General features: G+C 38.5%; 1 protein-coding gene across 2 annotated transcripts in view; it reads right to left on the reverse strand.

The window, feature by feature from the left end:
- Window positions 1-25,331, reverse strand: part of Wdr49 (WD repeat domain 49) — a 152,221-nt gene that overhangs the window by 45,970 nt on the left and 80,920 nt on the right. For both annotated transcript variants that reach the window (XM_015990193.3, XM_076574269.1), the window contains exons 8-11: window positions 19,022-19,186; window positions 11,937-12,052; window positions 4,104-4,234; window positions 1,864-1,962 (exon numbers count right to left, since the gene is read on the reverse strand). In XM_015990193.3, the coding sequence (XP_015845679.2) occupies window positions 1,864-1,962; window positions 4,104-4,234; window positions 11,937-12,052; window positions 19,022-19,186 (511 nt within the window). The remainder of the gene's footprint in view (window positions 1-1,863; window positions 1,963-4,103; window positions 4,235-11,936; window positions 12,053-19,021; window positions 19,187-25,331) is intronic.

Here is a 25,331-nt window from a genome sequence, read left to right on the forward strand (position 1 = left end):
TCTAATTATATAATTCTATCATCTTCAGGCCATATTATGAAAACTGAAAATGTTTATAACAGAATTAATTGATAGTTTTCAAATAGTTTTGCAAAAATCCCTATGAGAGATACCTTCAAGTTTTCAAAGTGAAAAATATAGTAATGTTCTGGGTGGGGTGATAAGTCAGTTGGTAAAGTGCTTGCCACACAGGCAGGAGTGCCTGAGTTCCATCTGCAGAACCCACTTTAAAGTGAAGGGTATTGTAACATGCACTTGGATCCCAGTGCTGATGGGGAGATGCAGACAGGTGGATCCCTGGGGTTGAATAGCCACAGTAGCTCAGTCTACTTCAAAAGTTCTAGACCAGTGAGAACCCTTGTCTGAAAAAAACAGAACAACATAGCAACTGAGGTGGAGAGCTCCTGAGGAATGGTGGGTGATTTTGTCCTCCAGTCTCCATTTGCCTGTGCACACACAGGTACTTAAATCAACACAGACACACATGCACAGACACATCCAAGAAGGAGAAGGAGGAATGTAACAATGCTCTCAATGTCTTTCACAAGTTGGGTATTGTGATTTGAATGAGAATGTCACCCACAGGCTCAAATGTTTAAATACTAGTTCCCAGTTGGTAGTGCTGTCTGGGAATAGCTTGGCTTTGCTGGAGGACTATGTCACTGGAGGCAAGCTTTGACTTTGAAGAGCTACATGCATTCCCATTTAATTTTCTGTTTCATGTTTGCAGTTGAAGATGTAAACCCTTGGCCTAGTGTTCTGTCACCCTGCCTCCACTTTGCCCTTATTTACTTAAATCCTCTAGAGTCATAAATGTAAATAATCTCTCTCTTCTATAAATTGCCTTTAACCTGTTGTTTTAGTGCAGCAATAGGAAAATAACCAATACAAGTATTGTTTCTTTCTCTGTCTTATTTCTCTATGTGTTTAGTGGTAGCCACAGTTACGATGCTCTAAATATAGACAGTACTTTCTTGAAGGCAAATGGAGAGAAAGAGGCAGAACTACACCATCTCCTTGGAATGTTGAGATTAATGAAGTTAGTTCTTTGTACATAAGGCAGGTCAAAGCTTTGTGTCAGTAACCAAATAATCCCTCAAAATCTTAAATTGTTAAATTGGTTTTCTTACTCCCAATAAATCACTCTTCAGCTTTTCATACACACACACACACACACACACTGCATCTAGTAGCCAGTACTTCAAAATGTGTTCTCTATGAGCTTACCCAATTGAGACAATAGTAACTAACTCGACCATAGGGAATGAAATAACTATTATCTAAAGAAACCAATCTAAAGAAAAACCTTTAGTTTCTAAAGAAACTAAGATAAAACATGAAAGGCAATTGTGGAGACACTTTACTGAAGTAAAAATATTCATGTGCTCTGCTAACTGATATAAAATATATTATACTCCTGTCTAATGCTCCTGACGAGTTTCTAAAGTGAGGAATAATTTATGATATCCAGGTGGCATAATATTTAATACAAGCTCCAGACTGAGGCTGAACAGCCAGTCAAGTAAGCAGAGTTCCCATTTTCCTACCAAAGGATACCCAAGATCACTCAAAGGCAATTCCGCAAGTTTTATTGGCTAAAATGAAACTAAATAAAAATGAGAGTCCTGCTCCCTACTGTCAATAATACAAAAATGCTGATTTAGCATAAAGAGAAAAGTGGAGTGCTAGATAATTTGTAAAGCCAAGGCAGTCTTAAGAGTCTTCTTACATTATCACTAATCCTTGGAGCTTACAGCCAGTCATCTATAAATCAGGTGTACCCAGCATAAGGGGCATACATAAACAGCCAGGCCTACTGTACTACAACACACCACAAGGTTTCAGTTTCAAATTTGCACTCACCTAATTTGGATGTTAACTGCCTCTGGTAATCAGGGTGAAGGACATGGTGAGCATTTTCGGTGCTGCTATTCCACAGAACAATTTCTCCATCATAGCTACCTGCAGGAGTCAGGGCAAAGAACATAAATTATCAGGTGATTGTATAGAAACATGCAAGCAGAGACAAAAGGAAGCCATTATCATTGTGGATCATATAAAATCTTGCAAATAGTAAGTGAAAGACCCTAACCCTTCAGGCTTACACCCCCCCCCAAGCCCCAGGAACTAAAAAGAAAACTAGTTCCAAGGGCAACCTGACTCAGCCATTACTCAACCACCCCTGTAACAATGTAACAACGTAAAAAGATTTCTGTTAAGAGATGTGCTCAACTGTGACTGGGATAGTTGCAGGTGTTCCAGGAAGGACCACTGTGACCTTTGTGTAAACTCCGCTCCCGCCCTGATACACCCCCCTTGAGGTTTCAGGAAGAATGTACATGCGGATGTGACTGTACCCACTCTGTGATCAGACCATGATCTTGTGAAACGAAATTGTATGGGAATTGTAATCTTATGGGTTTTGTGGGTTTTTCCTTTATAAGCCCTTATGGGGCTGCAGTAAGATGAGGCTCTTGCTCTTAGGAGCAGAGTTTGCCCTTCTATATAGAAGCTTAATAAAATCCTCATGCTGTTGCATCAACTGAACTGGAGTCTGGGTTCTTGGGGTGCCCACTTGAGACCCTAGATTTTGGGGTCTAACATAAGCATTCTCTATTTTTGGAGACAGAAACAAAAGGAAGCCATTATCAATGTGTATTATATAAAATCTTGTAGATAGTAGGTATTCTTCATTTTTGTAGACATGAGTAATAATGACACCTGATATATTATTAACTGTAGAATATTAATATTTATAAAGTAACCCATGTAGTTGGTGGATATGAGCCAATTAGCTATATTATTTTACTCTAATAAATCACTCTGAATAAAAGATCTGAAGTTAAACAGTTAGAGTCTGAGTCCAGGTTCTGCCAATTATTAGTTATGTATCATTACATATGATATTAACTCATCTTGATGCCAAAATGTTTTCATCTATAAGATTGGGTTAACCATTGTACTTATGTACTTATGTAGTAATTTTAAAAATGAAAAGTATGTCCAGTGGTGTTAAGCACTAGGCAGATATTGACAAAGTGTAAATTCTTAGAGTTCTGTTCCTACACTATTTGTGTAACAGAGAGAGTTCTTTGCATTTCTTTCATCTAATTTCTTTGTGAAATGTTTTCTCCAGCTCTACAATTCTCCCTACAGGAAGTCATTTGTTCCTCCTTTGTTTTGTTTTCATAAGAACAAGAGAAAAACTCAAAAAGAAAAAAATGATGACCAAGCCTGTGCTGTGGACAAGTCACATATCAGTGTCCAAATGGCACACTCGGTGGTCACTGAGGACAGTCTATTACTGAGCAGAGGGACAATGGCACGTGGGGAGCACAGAGCACAGCTGAGTTTGGGTGAGACATATAGATGGTGACTTCCTAAGATTTGGAAAGAGGAGAAAAAAACATATTAAGTTTTGTACTGTTCTGGACAGAGCACTCTACTTAGCTCAGAAACTGTTAGATAAGGGGGTGGATTCCAGCTCCCCACAGAAAGTCTACTACTATCTACTATGACTCCAAAATGCATTATTAGTCAAGTGCTTAGATTAACATTTTCCCTGTATAACTGAGGGCATTAGAATGAATTAGGAGTTAGATTATGCTAAAGAGTTAATTTGTTCCATGAAATACCTATGATGTTATCTAAGATAGATATAAAGGAGAGTTAAGATATTCTAATTAAGAAGGATTTGAGTGCCACCAAGGCATGATTCTTACCTTACTGCTTTGAAAAATGAACAATACAATCAAAGTTAGTGTTCGCTAATGAGTTTATTGTATGTCAACCACTATGTTAAAACATTATACTGGCTCTCTATACTTTAAAACAAGAATGTACCCAGACAGAACTATGACTTGAAGTTTAAATAAGTCACAATATCATCCATAGTTAATTAGCATAGCCAGTGTGTGAAATCAAAGATATAGCCATGGAAGCTGGCGGTCCTAACTACCATAGAAATAAGGACTTAGAGGAGCTATAAGATGGCTTCATTGGGAAATCTATTCACTTTTCAGTTGAGAAAAGTCTTTTTTGTTAAATTTACCCAAAGCTAACAAACTATCTCTAATCCATTGTCCAGAGAAGACTCAATTTACCTGTAGCAAGAGTTTGCGGGGGTAAAAATGCAGCACACAAGATGTCATCTTGATGATGGATTCCCCCTTTCCACTCTTCAGACTGGATGGAAAACTGATTGAAGTTCTGGGGTCGAAACACAGTAACTGCTCTGTAAAATGATATAGAATTTAGCTGTGAATTGAAAATCGGTACTGATATTGAGTAGCCATTATCCACTTGAATGGTGCAATTTGAAAAGTCTGAAAGACTATACCATCCAAAATGTTATCACCACTTGTCATCCATAATAAAGTAAGCTGCCCACTGCAGTTTCTTTAAAATTCTTACATGAAATCTCTGGTAAATTATAAATGCTTAATGTGGGAAGGTTAATTATGCTCCCATAACTGTTAAAACCAAGGATACATCCATTTATCAGATTAATTATGTTTCCAAGACTCTGAAATAAAATTTCCTCATATGAAACTACTAAGAGTTTTATGGCAATAATAACAAAACACTAGACTAGGTCTATGAACAAATATTGTCTGGTAGTTTAAATTAAATCAATATGGTTTCTTTAATCAAAGCTGCTTCTTAGGGTGTTTACATATAATCATCCCTATGATATTTTCCAGAATTACAGTAGCCATAGAATTCACTTTATCTTTAAAAGTTGCCATTTGAGAAAAGTGTTTGAAAATTGCCATCCACAAGAAGTATGAGGTATGGAAAACATAGAAATAACAGTTTTGGAGAGGTCAACCTTGAGGTACTGCTGGCCAATCTAAGTGTAGAGTATGGTGAAGATAGACAGTCTGGTGCCCAGGAGGGAATGAGAAAATGTAGATGACAGTTTATGGGAAAATCGGCACTGCCCTGTTCCCATTCAGTGTCTTGAGCTCTTGCTGACAACCACTATTAAGCCTCCCGTTCTTTTCATGGCTACCCTCTCTTCAAATGACCATTCATTACCATAGCTTGAGTCTCTCATTCTTCCTCCCCTCCCTGACATCTTTCTTCCTCCCCCACTTAATTGTCAAACCAATGTTCATCTTCACTTGTGAACCAGAAGCTGCTTTTCCTCCTTGAAATTCTTGCTTCCAGTGTTCATTTGCTATGAGCCTGGCCGTGGAGGCAGGCTCCACCCTCTCCCAGTTTGTCTCAAAGTGGCCTCCTAGACCCCCTGTCTCAGATGGGCTGCACACCCACGTATTCTGTGACATGGAGGAGTGGAGGACAGGAAACTAGCCCAAGAGGGAAAACAGGTAGACAGTAAACCATTTCCAGCAGATGTCACTCTTTTTTTTTAATCATGATATCCAAGTTCCTACAGTTGGGAAAAGAATCTGGAAGTCCAACCATGAGAAGCTTATCCATGGAGAAAATATTCAATTAGGAACTCAAACTGACTGCCTCACACTTCCCATTCCATTTCCCCTTGATGTTTTGAACACCGGATTCCACAACATTTTGTAACCTGCTTGTTTATCAATCATCTATATATTACTTGCTATTTATTCAAAACAAAAGGAATGACTATCATGGATCATGCTCCAGAAACAGAACACAGTACACAGTTCTTGCTTTTCTGCTTGCCCTCTTTATTATTCATTCCTGAGTCTCCGTTTTCTTGACCCTTCTTTCTCTCACCCTTTTGATCTTAACGTTCTATATTATCAGTTTCCCTTCTCTCTCTCTCTCTTCATTCAGAGATTCCATGTATCAGCATGGATTCTAATGTTGGTTCATACAAATGGCTCTCTATTGATCTTCATCCACAATGCTTACCAGGATTGGATGGTTTCAGTTTGCCAGTCAGAGGTTCTATACATATTGTCCTTCCATTGCTAACATATCTTAACACACAAAAAATCAAAAGTTGCCAGCATTTTTCCATACACTGTCCTGAATTCTAGAATTTAGTTTACAGGCCATTTTTATAGCGTCGCATGTACCATTTTCCCTCTGGTCACAAATACTTACATTTTACATCATGCAAATGTGACATAGTCATTCTTTCCATTTCCACTTTAAATGACCACTTAGCGCTTCCTAGCACAGAGCTCTCCACCCCTGGTCAACAACTGTAAGAGGTTCCCAACCCAGTCTCACTGCTGCTAAATCTACTCTCCCCAGATGAAATCCTCATCCTGACATTAGACTCACATTTACATTCTTGAGGGTTTAATATCACCTCATTCTTCAAGCAAGAATGTCTTAAACATTTAGAATCAGCCCCAAATGACTAAAACATTAAATGAAATGTGCTAAGTGCCCAAGCAGCATTGATTAACTGCCATGGGAGTCCAGAGCACAGATCATGGAGGTCCAGTTGAGGATTTATATTTACTATGTAGACCCTAAAATATATATATGGACATGGACATGGGAAAAAGAAGCATGCTAGGGAAAGGAGAGAAGACAACGAGAGATGAGGCTGAAGCCTTGCTTAAAAACACTAGCCGAGTGGTGGTGGTGCGCGCCTTTAATCCCAGCACTTGGAAGGCAGAAGTAGGTAGATCTCCATAAGTTCAAGGCCAGCCTGGTCTACAGTGTGATATCCAGGACAGGCTCTAAAGCTACACAGAGAAACCCTGTCTCGAAACAAAACAAAACAAACAAAAAAATACTTCCTGGGCTTCCATTTCTCACATTAAAAAATTCAAATGTGAAAGCCTGATTTTCCAGATCCAATAATATATAGACTTAATCTCCTTCTTGAGAATTGTTTCTCCCTATTCTTCTGTCATTGCCTCTTAGCAATGTGTGTGTGTGTGTGTGTGTGTGTGTGTGTGTGTGTGTGTGTATGTGTGTGTGTGTGTGCGCGCATGCGCACGCGCACACATTTTCAATGAGCTTTGGAGCAAGGTCATAAAAAGCTATGAAGTAATATTCTTTGCACAACATTGAAGAAATAAGATTTTATTAAAATAGAGATTATATAATAAATAAAGTACTATGCTCATCTGAATTGTACAAATAGATTACAAGGTTTCAAATCTATTGTTTTACAGGGAGGTTTAAAAATGTCAATCATATCCAGAGTTAAGTTACTGAAGAACATTATCTTGCCCAAACCGAAATCTTATTGTTCTATTTCCAGATTGTGGTTGGTATATTGTGCACCCCAATAAACTTATCTGGGGGTCAGAGAACAAAACACCCACTATATTAAACATAGAGGTTAGGCAGTGGTAGCACATGCCTTTAATCCTAGCATTCTGGAGGCAGAGATCCATCAGTATCTCTGTGAGTTCAAGACCACACTAGAAATAATCAGGCATAGTGACACACACCTGTAATCCCAGCACTTGAGATCGCATATCTTACTTGGGAAAGATACATGCCTTTAATCCCAGGAAGTGATGGCAGGAAGCAGAAAGGTAAACAAAACAAGGCATGAGGACCAGGAACTAGAAGCTTTTTAAGCTTTTGGGCTTTTATCAGCAGTTCAGCTGAGATCCATTCAGGTGAGGAGAGGACTCAGAGCCTTTCAGTCTGAGGATTCATGGAAACAGGATTGGCTGAGAAGATGGCAAGGTGAGGTCAGCTGTGGCTTGTTTGGTTTCTCTCATCTTTCAGCATTCACCCCAATATCGGGCTCCCATGTTTCTTATTTAATAAGACCTGTAGCTAGAGTTTTCCTGTCTTACCCACAGTCAGGACAAATCTTTGTCACCCGCCAGTCCCACAGCCGCTCAGACCCAACCAAGTAAACACAGAGACTTATATTGCTTACAAACTGTATGGCCATGGCAGGCTTCTTGCTAACTGTTCTTATAGCTTAAATTAATCCATTTCCATAAATCTATACCTTGCCACGTGGCTGGTGGCTTACCGGCATCTTCACATGCTGCTGGTCATGGCAGTGGCTGCAGTGTCTTTCTGCGTCAGCCTTCCACTTCCCAGAATTCTCCTCTCTCCTTGTCCCACCTACTTCCTGCCTGGCCACTGGCCAACCAGTGTTTTATTTATTGATCAATCAGAGCAATTTGACATACAGACCGTCCCACAGCAAAGACCTTTTAAGATTTGTGCTACACCCGATGTTTCGTTATCCTTTGAGGTATCTTCTGTCCTTCTAGGGGAGCCTCATGTTTCTGTATCCTATGCACCATCTTCTCAAGCCACTCATATTCCATGAAGGTCCTATAGGAACTTGCATGTGAAGAAATAATTCCCTTCTGACCTCTTGAATAATTCACTTTCACTAATTAGATTAAGATTGTATCTCAAAGATCCTCAGTTAGATTATAAGTACAAAGAAACAAGGGATCCTCATTTCTTGAACTGAATGAGGGAAACCATCTGCTTAAAGAGAGCTTTCTGTGACCATTCCACCCCAGGATTCTCCCTGGAGTCCACCATCCCTTCTTGTTCTTCATTTTCCTTGGTAACATTCATCATTGTGTTCTATATTTTTTTGCTTGTCTCCTTTTTGTTTTTCTGTCTCTTCTTCCGTAAAAAGAATGAAAGAAAAACTTATGAAACAAAAAGGTTTCCACCTGTACTATCAATGCTAGAATAATATTTCATACACAACAGGCAATGTACAAGTATCTATCAAACACAGTTTAAGAATTATTCCTCTATTTTAAAAATAATAATTCTAATATGAATATCATTAATTGAGGCTTAGGAAGATACTATAAATAAAAAAACTCAAAGATCTGAAATTCAGTTTACTATCACAATGTCATATGTATATATATTTCTAAGTTTCTCTGTCTAGTAGCAGGTTAAGGGGAGGGTAAGTGTAGAATGGGAGTGAGAAACATAGGTCAATCCTATATCTGTTATGTAAGCCAAAACTGTCAATGTCAAATGTCTTTTTTTTACCAAGATTCCCATATTAAATTGATATAGATATATTCAGGGTGCACCACTCAAGGCATGAAATGCTTTTCATAATATTCTACAAAAAGTAGCCCTTTTGACATTTGATCTTGTGTGTCAAAACACTGAAAAACTAATTACTTGGCACTTTTTCCTTAAAATCTAACCTGAAAACTTTGATTTGAAATGGCAGTGATCCTTAAAATATCCCAAGAATCCACACACTCTACCTCTCACCTTTTCCACCTCAAACGCAACTTTTTTTTTTTGTTTTTTTGTTTTTTGTTTTTAGTTTGGACTTTGCCAAGAACAAAATTAAAGTTTAGGATGAGCCAGTTTTCAGCCATTTTAAGGGTCAGATAGACTTGCACTTTGGCACTGAAGGTATTTACCAGCTCTGTTCCATTCCTCATAGATTGGGAAATGGGGAGGAAAGGGCAAATTAAAGTGCTATAGCATTCACCCAAGCAGACATGATGCTCTAAAGAATACAGATGTAGTACTCACAGATGCAGGTTTCCAAACACTCAGGATATAAAATGAATAAACCTTAGGACAATTAGGTTGTATGTTGGAGAAAAAAAATCAATAAAAATGGTGGAGGTCTATGCCTGGGGCCATGAAGTGAACCCCAAAATCCAAGAGGAAAATGATGTCAGAGAAGAGACTAAACAATGCGTTCAGTTTAGAACATGCTCAATCTTGGATTTCAGTGAGAGATATCTGGTAGAAAAGTAGATGAGTGAGCTTAGAAGTAACAGCTTAAGTCAGAGGTTAGAGGTTTCCAGAAGATACTGCCTGCCTACTAAGATGAAGGTAAGGATTAAATTAGATAATGTATGTAATGTTCCCACTGCTTCACAGCACCAGGAACAAAATAAACCAGTTAGTATATTTAGGTGCCTCAATCCAATAAAAGCAATTTCTACACAATCCTGAGGATAATTATCAGACCAATCTCTATCCTGAGATAGAGCCTGAAGTTAAAGTTTTACTTTAACCCAAGAGGCTCTCTCTCTGGATTTTTACAGAAAGCCTGATAAGATGATTGTCAATCTTTACTTTTTCTTTGTTAATCACTGAATCATACTGAGCTGGTTTCAAGGCCATATATCCTCAGCTAGAACCAAACAATTGCCCTTTGGCTTTATGAGCTAAAAGCTGCATGGTAGAAATGACTCTATCTTGTTCAAGAAAAATCCATCCTAAAGTATTGTCTCTAAGGAAACATATTTTTGAAATCCATATCCATAAATGTTGCATAACATAGCTGATAATTCATTAATGCAATCTCCAGATAAAGGACCCAAGACTGACAAGTGTGAGAAAGATGGAGAAAAATAGAGATGAAGACGGAAGAGCACTAATTTTCTTTCATTTTAGTCTTCCTAAATCTTGCCTTAGTTTGCAGGAAGTAACTAACAGTCCACCAATGTGTATCACATAAAAAATGTTTCTTTAGGCCACTTTTCAATAACTTGATATATCAAACACTTTAAATTTTGTCTTATTCACAATCAGAAATACTATCTTTGATGCTAATTTTTAACTATGGCTATCTTAAAAAAATATACAGAAATGCTGTATGTGAATTTTGTTTTCATTCATTTTTTTTTGCCTGTTCAGAATATAAGCTGGATCAGCTAGATAAGATACTCTCACCGTCCCATGGAATTAGAGACTTAAATTTATTCATAACCATGGCTTAGCCGTAGACCTCTTAGCCCTAGCCTGCTGAAGAGTTGTAACTTGATAATGGATAATGATTGCTCCCAGGGATGTGAAGAAGCCTTGTCCTTCCAGCTAAGGATGATTGAATTGGTCTTTAATATCAAGTGGAATGATCTGAACTACATTTTCTTTATCATCAAACTGCCCTTGAAAACAGTTAGTCCACATATAATCATTTCAGGATTGGAAAAAAAAATGTCTTTTCGAAGATTGAAAAAAATCACCCAGCATACATAGCTGATTTAAAAATGTCTGAACCCTAGCTTCAGACCATAAACGTTATGATTATATAAACAAACAATGTCAGGAAAGTTACTTAATATGGTGATATTTCATAAATTATCAAAATTCTAAGTAATAAATTCTCAAAACAGAACACACTTAATTTTCCTGATGTTTATACAATGACATAGAAACACCCTATCTATGATCCCTTAGTTCTCTCAAGAAAAGTAAAAGAAAACAAAATGATTTTCCTAATAATGGCGTGAGAGAAGTGCACCTATGGCAGAGAGAGTATGCTATGTGAGGGGCATTTCCACATTGACTGGAGAAGGGTCTGGCTCAGGTGTCAGGGAGCCATTTCTCTCCTATGGCAAGGAATAGGGCTCTTACTGTGATGAACATAACCTGTGGTTCATAAGCCTTTGGAACTGGTTTGTGGAAGAGATGTGGATACACTTGGAGATGCAAAGTATGAAAATGTATCAAAAGAAAAGTGAAAGTTTTCCTGTGCAATTGGGGGGAAGCAATTTACAATACTAAGAGTTTATTGGATTTACAATAGAGACTTGGAAATTTAAGAAATGGTAGTACATTTTTTTTTGTTTTTTGGTTTTTTTTTTTGTTGTTGTTGTTGTTTTTGGTTTTTCGAGACAGAGTTTTTCTGTGTAGCTTTGCACCTTTCCTGGAACTCGCTTTGTAGACCAGGCTGGCCTTGAACTCACAGAGATACACCTGACTCTGCCTCCCGAGTGCTGGGATTAAAGGTGTGGGCCACCCACCCCCCACACCCCCACACCCCCACCTGGTAGTACATATTTATCGGGAATTTTTTTAAAAAAGACTCAAATTTCCAACCTAGGAGAAAACCCCAAAATGTTTGCCCTAGCCAGCCAAGCTGGGTAATTTTACTGTATTTTATTCACAGAGTATCTAGTCAATTCCAACTCACTTACCTAGGCTACCAACAAGTTAATGACTCATAACCAAATGAGAATTCTTTGTTCTCCTTTTATACTTTGATTCAAATAAAAGCATCCTCATTTTCCCTTCTGACAATTTACATAAGCATATCATACCTCTCCCAGCCTACAACCAGGATACTCTTCTTAAGAACCAGGATCTGTGAAATATCCACAACTCCATCTTGCCCAGCATTTAGGGTGTGGTGACAATATCCATTAAAGTCCCACACCTTTAAGAGAAAAGTGAAAATCAACATTGAGATGGAAAGACGAAAATATCTTCAGGATGTGAAATGACACAGTGCAATAGGATGATTTGGTTAAATATAGGTGTTAGTTTATCTCAGTTGTCAATTTTGTGAGGTTTGAAATCACTTAAGAGGCAAATCCCTGAGTTTACTCTGAGGATGTTTTCAGAAAGAATTAACTCCTATGGAGAGACCCACTCTAAATGTGAGTGGTTCATCCCATGGGCTGAGATCCCAGACTGAATTAAAAGGAGAAAATGAATGGTGCATGGGCACTTATCAGTCTCTGTTTTCTGATTGCGCTTTTAGTATGACCAGCCTCTTCTGGCTTCTCCACCAAGACAAACTGTACTCCAAAACATGACCCAAAATAAACCTTTTCTAAAGTCACTCTGGTAGGTATTTTATCACAGGAACATGAAAAGTAACTAATACAGAAAATTAGTATCAAGGAATAGGTCTCTTACTGTGATGAAACCAACCATGTGGTTAATAGTCCTTTGGAACTGGTTTTTGAAAAAGGTGTGGAAAACTTTGGAGCTGCAGGGTACCGATGGTCTAGAATGCGGTAAGAACTTACTGTGCTGCTGTGGGAGTTTTGCAGGAGAAGAATGCTGAAAGAAATGTGCAGAGTAGAGGGCAAGATCATGAGCTGTTAGAGAGGAACAGGACTGGGTTAGAAGATATTCATCTTATAATTCGGCAAAGAATCTGAAACCTAATCCTCATGTCGTGAGAAGTCTAGAAGAGCTGAGTTTTAAAAGCAATGACTAGCCTCTTTCTGTGCGTATGTGTGTGTGTATGCTTCTCCTGCTTTTTCTTCTTCTGTTTTTTTGTTTTATTTTATTCTAGTTTTTTTTTTCTTGCTTATTTTCTACAGATAGAAAAAAAGGTATGGAGTTGAATGGGCAGAAAGGTGTGGAGGATCTGGAAGGAGATGAGAGAGGGGAAAACCTTGGTCAGAGTAGATTGTGTGGAAAAAAATCTATTTTCAATTTTAAAAATAGAGTAGTTTGTTTGGCAGAAGATAGCATTAAGGCTGTGCTATGGATACTGTGTATTGTTTGTATCTTGTTTACCCATGAGAAAGCAGCAAGTAGATCAAAGCAGTGTGAACATGTTCAGAGTATAATGAGATTTGAGTGAGGTTAAAGTTGCAGACATGGCAGTTGAGATAAAAGCAACTATAATTGTTGAAGAGATTAATGTCATTAAAGAGATAAACAACGTTGTTCATAAAAACAACAGAAAAAGTGGCATGAGGATAAGACGTCAACCATCACGGTCTGCAACTTCTAAAAATGAAAATTAACTCATAATAAGAGAGCCTGGACTGAAAATACTACCAAAATTATTTCTTACTAGAAACCATCACCCTGACGTTGCTTATTCACATATTTGGCCATCCAGACACACGGAGGACACAATAGTTGTGGCAGAAGGGCCAAACTACAGGTCAAGATGGCAGTGGACCTTGGCAGCAACATCCACATGGTCCTGGATTGACAGATACTTAAAATATGAGAGTTAATAATTTAGGCTTGCACGAAGTTTTCAGAAAGCTGCTAAAGCCCAATAATATGTAGTAGAGTCAGATGCCCAGTAAAAGGGTTTTGAGAAGTCATTGTGTGAAGCTGTGACGGTGAAACCTAAATTACATTATAGTTCCCAGGATGTTAACGGTGCTAGAACCAACTGAGATTTGGTGAAGAAAATTGTATGCATGGTGTGGAACTTACTAAAAGAGAGTGATGTGTGCTAAGGCTGAAAAACGAGAGGGACAGCACTATCCACAGCTGCCAGGGCCCAGATGATTCCATCATGACCACAGGATAAAGTTGTCGAATTTTGTGTTTGACATGATGGGTGGATTATAGTCTTGCTTTGGCCACTCATTCTTTGCTCTACCTTTATCTCTTTATTCTGGAATGGGAATGTTTATTTTGTTATTGTATACTCTCTCTCTCTCTCTCTCTCTCTCTCTCTCTCTCTCTCTCTCTCTCTCTCTCTCTCTCTCTCTGTGTGTGTGTGTGTGTGTGTGTGTGTGTGTGTGTGTGTGTGTGTGTGTGCAGGGCTCAGAATTACCTTGAGTTGCAACTAAAAATTGAGTTGCTCATCAACTTCTTAAGAGACTTTGAAGTTTGGGCTTTTGAATAATGTTAGAGCTGCTAAGATTTTGGAAACTCATAAATAAACTGAATGCACATTACATTATGAGATGTTCAAGAGCCACTGAGGGCTATGGTGGAATGATTTTTGATGCTCGGAAGAAGCTGAGTAGAGCACTTATTTAGCATGAACAGCATCCTATGTTTAATCCCCAGCACTACACACACAAAAAAATTGTTACGTTTGAGTATTAAGTTGATGAGGGATAGACTTGTGATGAGTAATTTGTTAAGCTGATGGAATTTAGAGTCACCTAGGAGACAAACTTCTGGGCCTGCTTGTTAAGGTTTTTCCAAAGTTTTAACTGAGGTGGAAAGGCCCAAACCTACTGTGGTGATACCACCCCATGGACCATGACGTTAGACTGGATTACAGAAAGAAACGCTATTGCAGCATCGTTCTCTCTTGTTTCCTGATTGGAGATGTGACAGGACCTCTGTGTTCCTGCTGCCATGCCTCCCCCACCATGATGAACTAAACCAGTGGTTCTCAACCACCCTAATGCCGTGAACCTTTTTTTAATACAGTTCCTAGTGTTGTGGTGACTGCCAACCGTGAAATCATTTTTCATTGCTACCTCATAACTAATTTTGCTACTGTTATGAACTGTAATGTAAATATCTGTACTTTCCTATGGTCTTAGGCGACCCTGTGAAAAGGTCATTTGACCCCCAAAGGAGTCTTGAACCACAATTTGAGAAGAGCTGAACTAAACCCTAAAGCTATAAGACAAATCTACTTGGTACTAAATATAGTTCTGGTAGGTTATGTTATAATTAATCTTCTCAAAATTCAAATTTAGGTGCATCTATTACTGCTGTGATACCAAAGTCCTTTAAATATCTAGAATGAACAAGAATGATGTATTAATGGAAACTTCTTTGTAGATTTAAAGTAGGGGCTGATTACAAGATAATTCAAGGCTTTGGAGAATTGAGAATGAGGAACTCTCAGCATCTGTGGGAGGGAAACTGAAATTTTAGTTGTTCACCAATGAGTAGAGTTGCAATTAATCATGCCCGAGCAATGAAGCATTTATAATACAAATAAACAAAGAAACAGGATTACAGAGTTTCTGAAGCAGTGAACAGTGGATAGACTTGGGAGTGTAAGCTTTCCTGGCAAAAGGAAGGCACAGAAGCCCCATGACCCTGCCCATATGCCTTTCTTCAGGCTTTTCCAACTGGTTATTTATCTGTATCATCTGTAATATTTTTCATTTTTTGTTTTTCGAGACAGGGTTTCTCTGTGTAGCTTTGCGCCTTTTCCTGGAACTCACTTGGTAGCCCAGGCTGGCCTCCAACGCACAGAGATCCGCCTGCCTCTGCCTCCTGAGTGCTGGGATTAAAGGCGTGTGCCACCACCGCCCGGCTATCATCTGTAATATTTTTAAATAAATATAATGAAGTGGTTTTTTTTTTTTAGTTCTGTGAGATGCTCTTGAAAGTAAGTGTGACACAATGAGGGAGGGGTTCATAGGACTCTGGATTTAAAACACATGGATTAGAGGCATAGGTTACAATCCATCCTTACAACCATCATTCCAATTATGGAGCAGTCAACTAGGGCTCAGCCCTCAGTCTGTAAACTCTAACCTAAATGCTGTGTAAATAGTTTAGGAACTGAATGTGTTAAAGACTCCCAACTAGTACCTGCTGGAAATCCACCACACGATTGCTTCTGTGGAAGAAAAATGTCTGTAATTTTTTAGTGAGCACCAGTGTACTGCTCTATTGAATATTCTGTAATTTGTTGAAATCTTGCCTATTTGTTTGTCTTCCATTATGTGTGATATAGGAACCATACTCCTCAAGGATGGCTGAAGGATTAAACATCTAATTCAGGGCCTAAAGCATGCTTCTCATGTGCTAGGTCTCCTGTGTTTTTCTGATTGAGTTGCCTGGGGACAGAGGTTGCCAGGCCCATTCTTAAAGAGTATCTAACAGTGGTTCTACTCTCTACTCAGGCACTGAGGTACTGACAGGGCCAAAAGATACACTTTTGGAGAGGGAATCAGTATGTCACCAGCAATTAGAAGGAAGCCCTAAGATGAAACATTTTTGACAAATATTATGCTGAGGTCAAGTTGGCACTGTGTATCAAAATTAAAATCAATACACTCTTTGACTTCAAAGTTCAACATCTGAAAACCTCTCTCACAGACACACTAATTCTTGAGAAATGTCTTATTTTCAGGCTATACTACAACATTATTTATAAACCCTAAAGTTTTGAATCAAACAGATTCCTATTATCAGGAGCCTTAAGTTGTATTATATGATATAACCACCAGGAGATGGATCATGTGGCTGGCATTGTTCAGTAGTTAAAGCACATGTTTATAATATGCACGGTCCTTGTTCCATCTTCAGCAATACCCTCCATGTACACAAAAAGAGATGAATTGTCTGTTATTTCTAGACTAGCCCCAAAACTCTAACAGCTATGACACCTTTCATTAAGGTACTTTAACTTTTGGAGTTTTAGTGTCCTCAATTGTAAAATATGTATTTGACCTTGTACTACTGTGGGGGTGGGGGGGTTGTAACAGTGTCTGGTTTGAAGTAAACATTTTGTGGACTTTAATAAACATCATTATTTATATAGAATATTCATATAAACTAATGTCTAGGACAGAACCATATAACAGCAGACCAGCATGTACAGTGGTCTATCATCTAGCAACAGATAGCTCTTCTAGGCTAGAAAAAAAATGGACTAGAAACCAGAAATATTGGTATCATAAGGGGAAAAGAAAACAGATTCTGTGAAGACATTACTTCAAAGATTAATTAGTTTTCAGATCTTTCAAAACCATGATAAGTGGAACATGATGTAAGTTCTTTGATCATACAGCTTCTGACTTGAAATCATAAATGGAGTTGCAAATTGTCATTCATTCTTATTTCCTCACAAAATATGACCAAAGAAGCTCAATATTTAATTTGCATGTCTAATACAGAGGTTGCTAGACTTCAGATTATGTTGTGTGACTGTGGCAAGAATAAATGCACCATAAAATTCAGTAATTGGCTACTAAACAAATTTTAAGGTTTATTTTAGTATGAGTTTATATGTATGTGTGTTTCTGAGTGTGTATGTGCACATGTGCAGATACCCATGGAGGTCAGAAGAGGATGCCCTGGAGTTAGAATTCTAGGCAGCTGTACAAATTGGGTACATGTCTGCTGAAAGAGCAAAAGTGATTCTCAACTGTTGAGCCATCTCTTCAGCCACTGCACAACTTAATTCATAGTCACCTCTAAAATGTGCAGGTTTCTGCAGAGAATCCAGGGTCACCTGGGTTCTGCTTCCAGGTTGTATTGCTTTCCTCTAGATAAGACTCTTAATCCGCTCAACTGAAATAATTCCCATGGAGAAATATTGAAAAGATCTAGCCATCCTGCATTCTAGGAAGTGTTTATCATGGATCATTTTTTCAGTATCTACAAGGTCTGCCTTACCCTAGACTCTATCCACTTCCTTCTACATAAGGTGTAAACGGGTCTTTATCCTTTGCTTTATTTCTGCGTCAGTTTCACACTTTAGGAATGGGTAATGAGGCATTGGCTGATTCCTTTCACCTGCCTAACATTCCAGTCTCAGTTGTTGCTCTTTTATTCCACTTCACCTGTTGGGACTGGTGTGACCAGCGACTTTCAGACGTTGTACCAGATCTCCTGTGAACAATGATCTTCCCTACACCAATCTCCCTCCAATCCACATCTCATTGATGTAGCTTTGCATAACCATGTTCTACTGATATACAGAGATTTCCATGCTGAACCCACCCAGGGTCCCTTTTCATGCTGACAGTTATCAGCCTGGGCTTTTTCTGAACTTTTGCCACTAGCTGTAGGATAGTGTTTCTATGTATCCAGGTAGCTTTTTGTGACTTCTCTGCACTTTAACAGGATGAATTAGGCACCCTATGCCTATGGTCCATTCACCATGGGAGGTAGTCTAGCATCTTTCTGTCCCTGTTATGACAACTTTGAGAATCATGTGGTTTATTCAAGAAACAACTTTCTGTTTCCTCACAGAGTCACAAGCCATCTCCAATCAAAGGCGACCATGGCGCTTTACATGGCTCTCTTCATGACACAAGGCTAGAAGTGTCTCTGGTAGGCATAATTTCTAGTATATCTGTCTGGCTTTACATGAAAATTTCCTCATGATGCAAATTAAACTATCTCCTTCCTCACAGAAGAAATATATGGTAGTTATAAAATAAGAAAACTAAAAGAAATAAGGTACTGTTAGTTTAGAATGAAAAAGAAATATGATTACGATTATAGTTTTATTATCCTATCTCACCACCTCAGTACTTTCATATAACAAAAATACAAGTCATTAAATATGTTTATTTTCAAGTATTCACTTTTTGCTAAAAAAAAGTATATTACTGCCATTTAAAAACTTTATTATGTTGTCCTATTCCTCATTTCATAAATTTAGAAGAAAGAAAACTAGAGATGTTAGCTGATGCATATGAAAATTATCCAGGCCTCTTATTTTCAAAAAGTAATCATGCACTAGAAAAGGCTTTCTGAAATAAGTATGCCTAGCTGTGTCTTTTTACAAATAATTTATTCAGAAAAAATCATTTATCCATCATTCTGACAGCTTCATTATTGGCTGATTTATTTAGCTCTTATCTTCTCTTGTCTTTCTTCTTCCGAGGCCACAAAGGCAAAAGCAAGCAAAGTTTTAGCTGTGCCTCTCCACACATCCTTCTAACCTCCTCATGTCTGGGTAGAAGAAGCCTCATTTTGGCCCTACCTTTACAGTCCCATCTGTGCTGCCAGTCAAAAGCCTCGACTCATTTGCATCCAGGGCCATGGTGCTGATCTCTGCATTGCCATGGCAACCAGAAAACTGTTTGATTTTCTGCCCGGTTTCTATCATCCAGAAGGAAACAGTAGACCCCACATCAGAGCTGATTACCTAGGAGAAAATAACATAGTGGAGAAATTAAATATAGTTTCAGGATCAACCACTTTCATTTCAATAAAAATATCTTGCCTGTGCAATTTCACTGCTGAGATTCCCCCAGTGGTTAAAGACATTTTTTATAATGTTTTTCTTCTGTTTGTTAAGCTGATAACATTTCAATTTGTAGGCCAGAGCTGAAGTAATGAAGTCATGATCTTCTTTATCATAGAAGGCAGTAATCTGCTTCCTTTACCAACCATTCAGCTGACTGTCTAGAGACCATCTTGACTTAATACCTCACTGTCAATAAACATAAATCTTTCACGTTTATTTAAGAAAGACAAATCTCATAGTTCTGGTACTGTGACACTATTTACTAAACAAGGAACTTTTTATTTGTGATCTACTTCGATGTAGCAATTAAAAAAAAAAGGAAAAACTTCATGACACTGTGGGAAGTAGTTAGGTTCAACAAGTTACTGGAACTGTTACTTTTTTTGTGCCATCAGTCCTTTTCTTTCTCTTTGCTCAGAGTGGTGTGTGTGTGTGTGTGTGTGTGTGTGTGTGTGTGTGTGTTATAATTATTCATGTATCACTAAAAACAAAGAGTATATGTTAAATATAAATCCACATATACACTTCAAGAGGAAAGCAACAGAACAAGCACCAGGAGGAAAGCAACAGAACAAGCACTGGCAGGAAAAAGACTATGTGTGATAAGAATGAGAAAATATGGGTTCGATAGAGGCAAGTCAACCACTTCTTTCCACTCTAGGTATACAATGCCTGTAAGGCATTTTTTGTTCAAACCACTCTACCAGTGAGACTGTAGAGATCTAGTTAATGAAGGAAAAATGATAAACACATGAATATGTAGACAGTAATTTATGTAGGGTAATATCTTGATTTTGAGAAATCAAAGTATGTCCCTACTGTTTACACATTGTCATTCTATAAATGTAAACTTATTGAGAAAAGTTTATATTTCATATCATATGTGTTGAGGGAACCTAAAGTATGTTAGGAAAGCTAACACCGATAGTGATCATAAACACATGCATACATTCTACAGGCACTTGCTGAACATCCAGCCTGTGACAGGAGGACTTGAGTGACTAATTCCTACTTTCAAAAACTCTAGCTGAATGTATTAAAACTTCCAAGTAGCGTCAAGAGAGATGGCTCACAAGAGCTTGCCACACAAGCATGAGGACCTGAGTTCTAGTCTCAGCACAAAAAAGATAAAAAGAAAGAAGAAGAAAAAAAACTGGACATGGCAGCCTATTGAAATTATTATCCTAGTGATCACTTGCAAACCTGGAAAACATGATTGGGACCAGGATTTTACCAGTGATGTTTGGTGGTTAATTCTTGTTTCCTACCTTTTGTAACTAGTTTTGTCACTCAAGGTGAGAGTGACACAGTGTGGTCTACCTTTACTCGATTGGAGAACCCCATGGAATTTAAATTTTGCTTAAAAGAGAGGAGTGCCTCTGATTGAAAAGCATTAAGAAATTCAATGAAGGCCAAGAGCACAGGATGTGAAGGGACAAAGAAAGTAGATGTCTCAGTAAGGGTTTCCATTGCTGTGGAAAACACTATGACCAAAAGTAAGCTGGAGAAGATAGGGTTCACTTCACTTTTCAGCTTTACAAGTACATCACAGAGAGAGGCCAGGGCAGGAACCTGGAGGCAGGAGCAGAGGCTGGATTGCTGCTCACTGACTTTTTCCTCATGGCTTCCTCAGCCTGCTTTCTTATAGCACTCAGGACCATCGGCCTAAGGGTGGCACTGCCCATAATGGGCTGGGCTGCTCTCTTAGTTATGATCTCTTAGCAATATGCTATTGCTGTGAAGCGATGCCATGCCCAAAACAACTCATAAAAGATAAACACTTAAATGTGGGCTCAAAGACCACCCCTCCCCCAGTGGCAACATCCCCCAACAACGTAGCACATCCAATTATTCCCCAAACAACTCCACTAACTGGGGATGAGCATTCAAACACATGAGCCTATGGGGGCCATTCTTATTAAAACCACCACAGCCTCTCACATCAATTACTAATTAAGAAAATGCCACACGGGCTTACCCATAGCATGATCTTATGGAGGCATGTCAGTTTCCTCCTCTCAGATGACTCTAGCTTGTGGTGAGTTAACAGAAAACTAGGACACAGTCGTTGAAATAATGATCTCACAGCGGCTGTGATTGCCTGGACAGGATGTTGGGGCTATCAATAGTCAGTTGTGGATTGAGGAAGAGGTCACATGGGGCACAATCTCTCCTTGATAAACTCCTGGCAACCAACAAATTCTAAAAAAGAGGGAGTCATTGCCTTCAGTGTGTCCCCAGCTGTGTGATCCAGTGGAAAGTTCCAAACCTGTGGTAACACAGACATTTCTGCTTATGATTGAGTCACAAAACAAACCCAAAATGACATGAACGTAGTAAAGGACCACACAAGCAGAAGAACCTATAACAGGAGTGTAATATAGATAAAAGTGGGTGGGGGCAAGAGTAGTTGGAGTGTATTAATCATATACATGTATGAAATTATTGAAGAAGAAAGTTCATGAGTTTAAAAAAATGAGAGAAATGTCATTGTTTTTGAAAAGGAGAAGACTGCTACAAGGGCTGTTGTTGATAAGGACATCTCTAAGAGAAGAGCAGAAACAAAGCAGGGCTGCAAGAAGACCACACCGAGCCGACTAGAATCGTGACTGAAGAGCGTCTTAGCTAACCGAGTCATTCTAACACTGGAAGGAGAGGAGGGGTTGGAAGAGGTGACACACTGTGGGTAAAGTTGATATCTCAGAGAAACAGAACAGAATCTGGATTGGATCCCTGTTAAGCTTTGTTCTCGTCTCTTAAGTTACAATTCTGATTAGATGATTCCTTAAATGACATAAAAGATTATTATTAAGCTAGGGGGAAACTTCAAAGCTGAATGGCCTATGTCTTTGAAATACTGTGACCTAATACATTATCATCCCAAGCAGATGACTGTTTCCACTTGATTTTGTTTGAACACCCAGATTCTCCAGCAAATGTGCTAAAGTCTGACTGTTTCACCAGTTAATTGTCTGAAGTTGGGCATGAGGGTCAAGTATATTAATTAACCTCTGTAGGCATCACTTTACCCATCTGTTGTGCAGAGATAATTACGACAACTAGCCCAAACCTTGTTAAGAGGGCTTAAAGAAGCTACGATTTGTAAATCACTAACTACAGCATATGGTATTGCTGCAAATAAGCTGTAAAAGTTAGCCATGTCACTCTTCTGAGGTTCGTTTGTCTGGCCTATTATCATGGCCCATTCATCTTTCAAATTCAAATCAATTTAAGAAAATATAGTATATAACTTTCTGCTACCACAACAATGAGTGATTATAATTTTAGAAACTAGATTTCAATGTACACTGAAATTCAAATATGTCATGGCTGTTACTGTTATCTTACATAATTATTTTCTGTTATTATTTTCTGTTTTATTCTTTCAAGTGTTTTGATCATAGTCACTCTTTTACTCTCTTATTCTCTCTTAGCTCCTTTCCACACCTAACATACTCCTTCTTCAAGCAAGTCTCCCTCCTGCCATTTTTTGCACATCTTTGTGCGTGCGTGCATGCGTGCGTATGTAGGAGAGAGTTGTGCATGTATGTCTGTGTGTGCTATGCACAATATTTAATTAGAGTTGCCTGTATAAGCATGGAAGGGTGATTATTTTTAACTGAATAATGATGGCAACTTACCAGTTGCTATATCACCGAGTAACTAGTAACTAAAACTTCTGGGGCGGGGGTGGGGGGGTGGGGGGAGGGAGGGTTTCATAAACTTCTCTTCCACCCATGGTGAATTATTGACAGGCCAAGTCTTATGCAGGTCTTAGGCAGGTAAACCCAGCTGTTTTAAGTTCTGTCATGAAGTAGCCACATAATGTCTGGAAGACAATGTTACATAAATTCTATGAAATTTAGACTCCATACTTTTTAAATAAATGCAACTTTCTCAAAGCATAAAAGAAAAAAGTGTGAAAATGGTCTTTTAAAAAAAGACTAAAGCTTGTGAAGGATTTTTTTTCTATTCAAATTAAGCAGGTATTATATGCTCTGCTGTCCAGTACTAAAAGATGAATATTCCCCAGCAGAAATATGCATGGAAGTTGACATGTAAAAGCCATGTTAACAGACTCCTACTCCTTTACCCATGTAGACATTTGTTCTGGAATAAGCAATGCTCACCTTCTGCATGGTACCCTCCCTCCCCTGCCATCGGGTTGAGCTCCAGCATACTAGGCATCAGCTTTTATCACTATTCCTCTGCTCCTTTAGGGCTATTGTATGAAATCTGAATCAGCTGTGACAAAAGCAGAGAGCCAGTCTGATTCCATTATATGGCAATCTGCCTTCCTATGCTGAAGGCAAGAAAGCAGTGCATTGAAATCTGCCATGTCACAAGTACACAACCTGCTTTAACTGGAGTCTACACTTCTAGGGCAACATTGGAGAATTAGAAAAACAATGCACATGAAAAGATTTCATGTTTAATAAGAGAAGAATACACTTAATGTAGATTGGCAGATTAGGAAAGTAATTTAACTGCAGGACACTGGGGGCTTTATTTTTAGCTTCTTACTTTTGTCAGTAATAAAGCCCAGAATAAATACTGGCAACACACTGGTGTGCTTCATTTTGACTACAGCAAATTTCTTTAAGTATGCAGCTCAAGCCTGGTTGTCTTTTATCAGAGTAAGCCTCAACCAGTGTTGACTTGCCATCCATCTGCAGAACAGAAGTAGCCCCACATTCCAGAGCAAATGGGCCTCACATGCAGGCCTGCTCTGACAAGAACACAATCCATTTTATGTACCTGAGCTATTAAGTGTCTAGGAATATATGGGATCTTTCTGCCTCTCTCATCTAAGGCTGTCACAGCTAATCAGACAGTTTCAAGAAATCAGAAGCTATATCCATGTCACCTAATTGTCTTCTTGCAATTCCACAAATAGCAGGCAAAGTGAGTCATCCTTCATATGCATCCCAAGTAGGGGTCTAAGTAACAGCAGGAATCAAAAGTGATAGCAGCAGATGCCATTGACTACCAGGGGATGGAGACATTTTATTTAATTGCTGCTTATAATTTTATTTCTTTAGTCAGTGCTATTTATGGCCCCATAAGATGAAGCAGGTTTCTTCCTTTATTCTCATTTTCCATTAAATCATGAGGAGTGATCTCAGTAAGCAGAGAGATGAGCAGAATGCTAACATACTGTGAACTAACATATACACTGGATTCAAATATTTTAAGACAACCATTCTCCATCTATAAATTTTGTTCATCAAATGTTGCCTCTTCCTATGTTAATTTGTAGCTATTCTTTCATATTAATTCCTTGGATTTATTGATCACCCATAATGTGCAAGGCTGCAGCATATAGAAGACTTACTTACATTAATGGAAGGCTCTGTATTACCTTTTATGAGGAAAGAAAGAGGAAAATGTGAAGATGTAGAAAGTAAATGAAGAAATGGGGAGAAAAAAGAAACAGGACGTAAAGAAAATGCATTAAAATGATGCTAGGTAATCACAAGAATTGCACAGAAATGTACTGAGACTGAAGCAAAGGGAGCACTTTGGATGGGCTCAAATCCAAGGCAAGACGTAACTGACATGAAGGAACGAGTTATCCAGATAACTGTGAGACAAGAATTTCAGGCAACAGAGACAGCAATGCAAAAACCCTCCAAAGAGTAGCAAGGAGGCACACACAGCTCTCAGTGTGATGGGGGAAAGAGCCACTCTTGAGTCTGCCTGTGGACAGTATACAGGGTTTCAGAACACCCCAAAGAGCTCCACATCACCATGTATGACAAAAGCACGTAATATAATGTATATTCTTAAACACCTCATTTTTTGTTTGTTTTGTTGTTGTTTTGTTTTCTTTTGTTTTTTGAGACAGGGTTCCTCTGTGTAACATTTCTGGTTGTCCTGAAACTAGTTCTGTAGACAAGTCTGGCCTTGGATTCACAGAGATCTGCCTGCCTCTGCCTCCTGAGTACTGGATTTAAAGGTGTTTGCTACCACAGGTAACCCTTATAATTATTAAATTATTTATATTTTTATATATATATATATTTATAAATATATATATAAT

Source organism: Peromyscus maniculatus, chromosome 6 (genome assembly GCF_049852395.1).
Source record: "Peromyscus maniculatus bairdii isolate BWxNUB_F1_BW_parent chromosome 6, HU_Pman_BW_mat_3.1, whole genome shotgun sequence".
NCBI classification, from domain to species: Eukaryota; Metazoa; Chordata; class Mammalia; order Rodentia; family Cricetidae; genus Peromyscus; species Peromyscus maniculatus.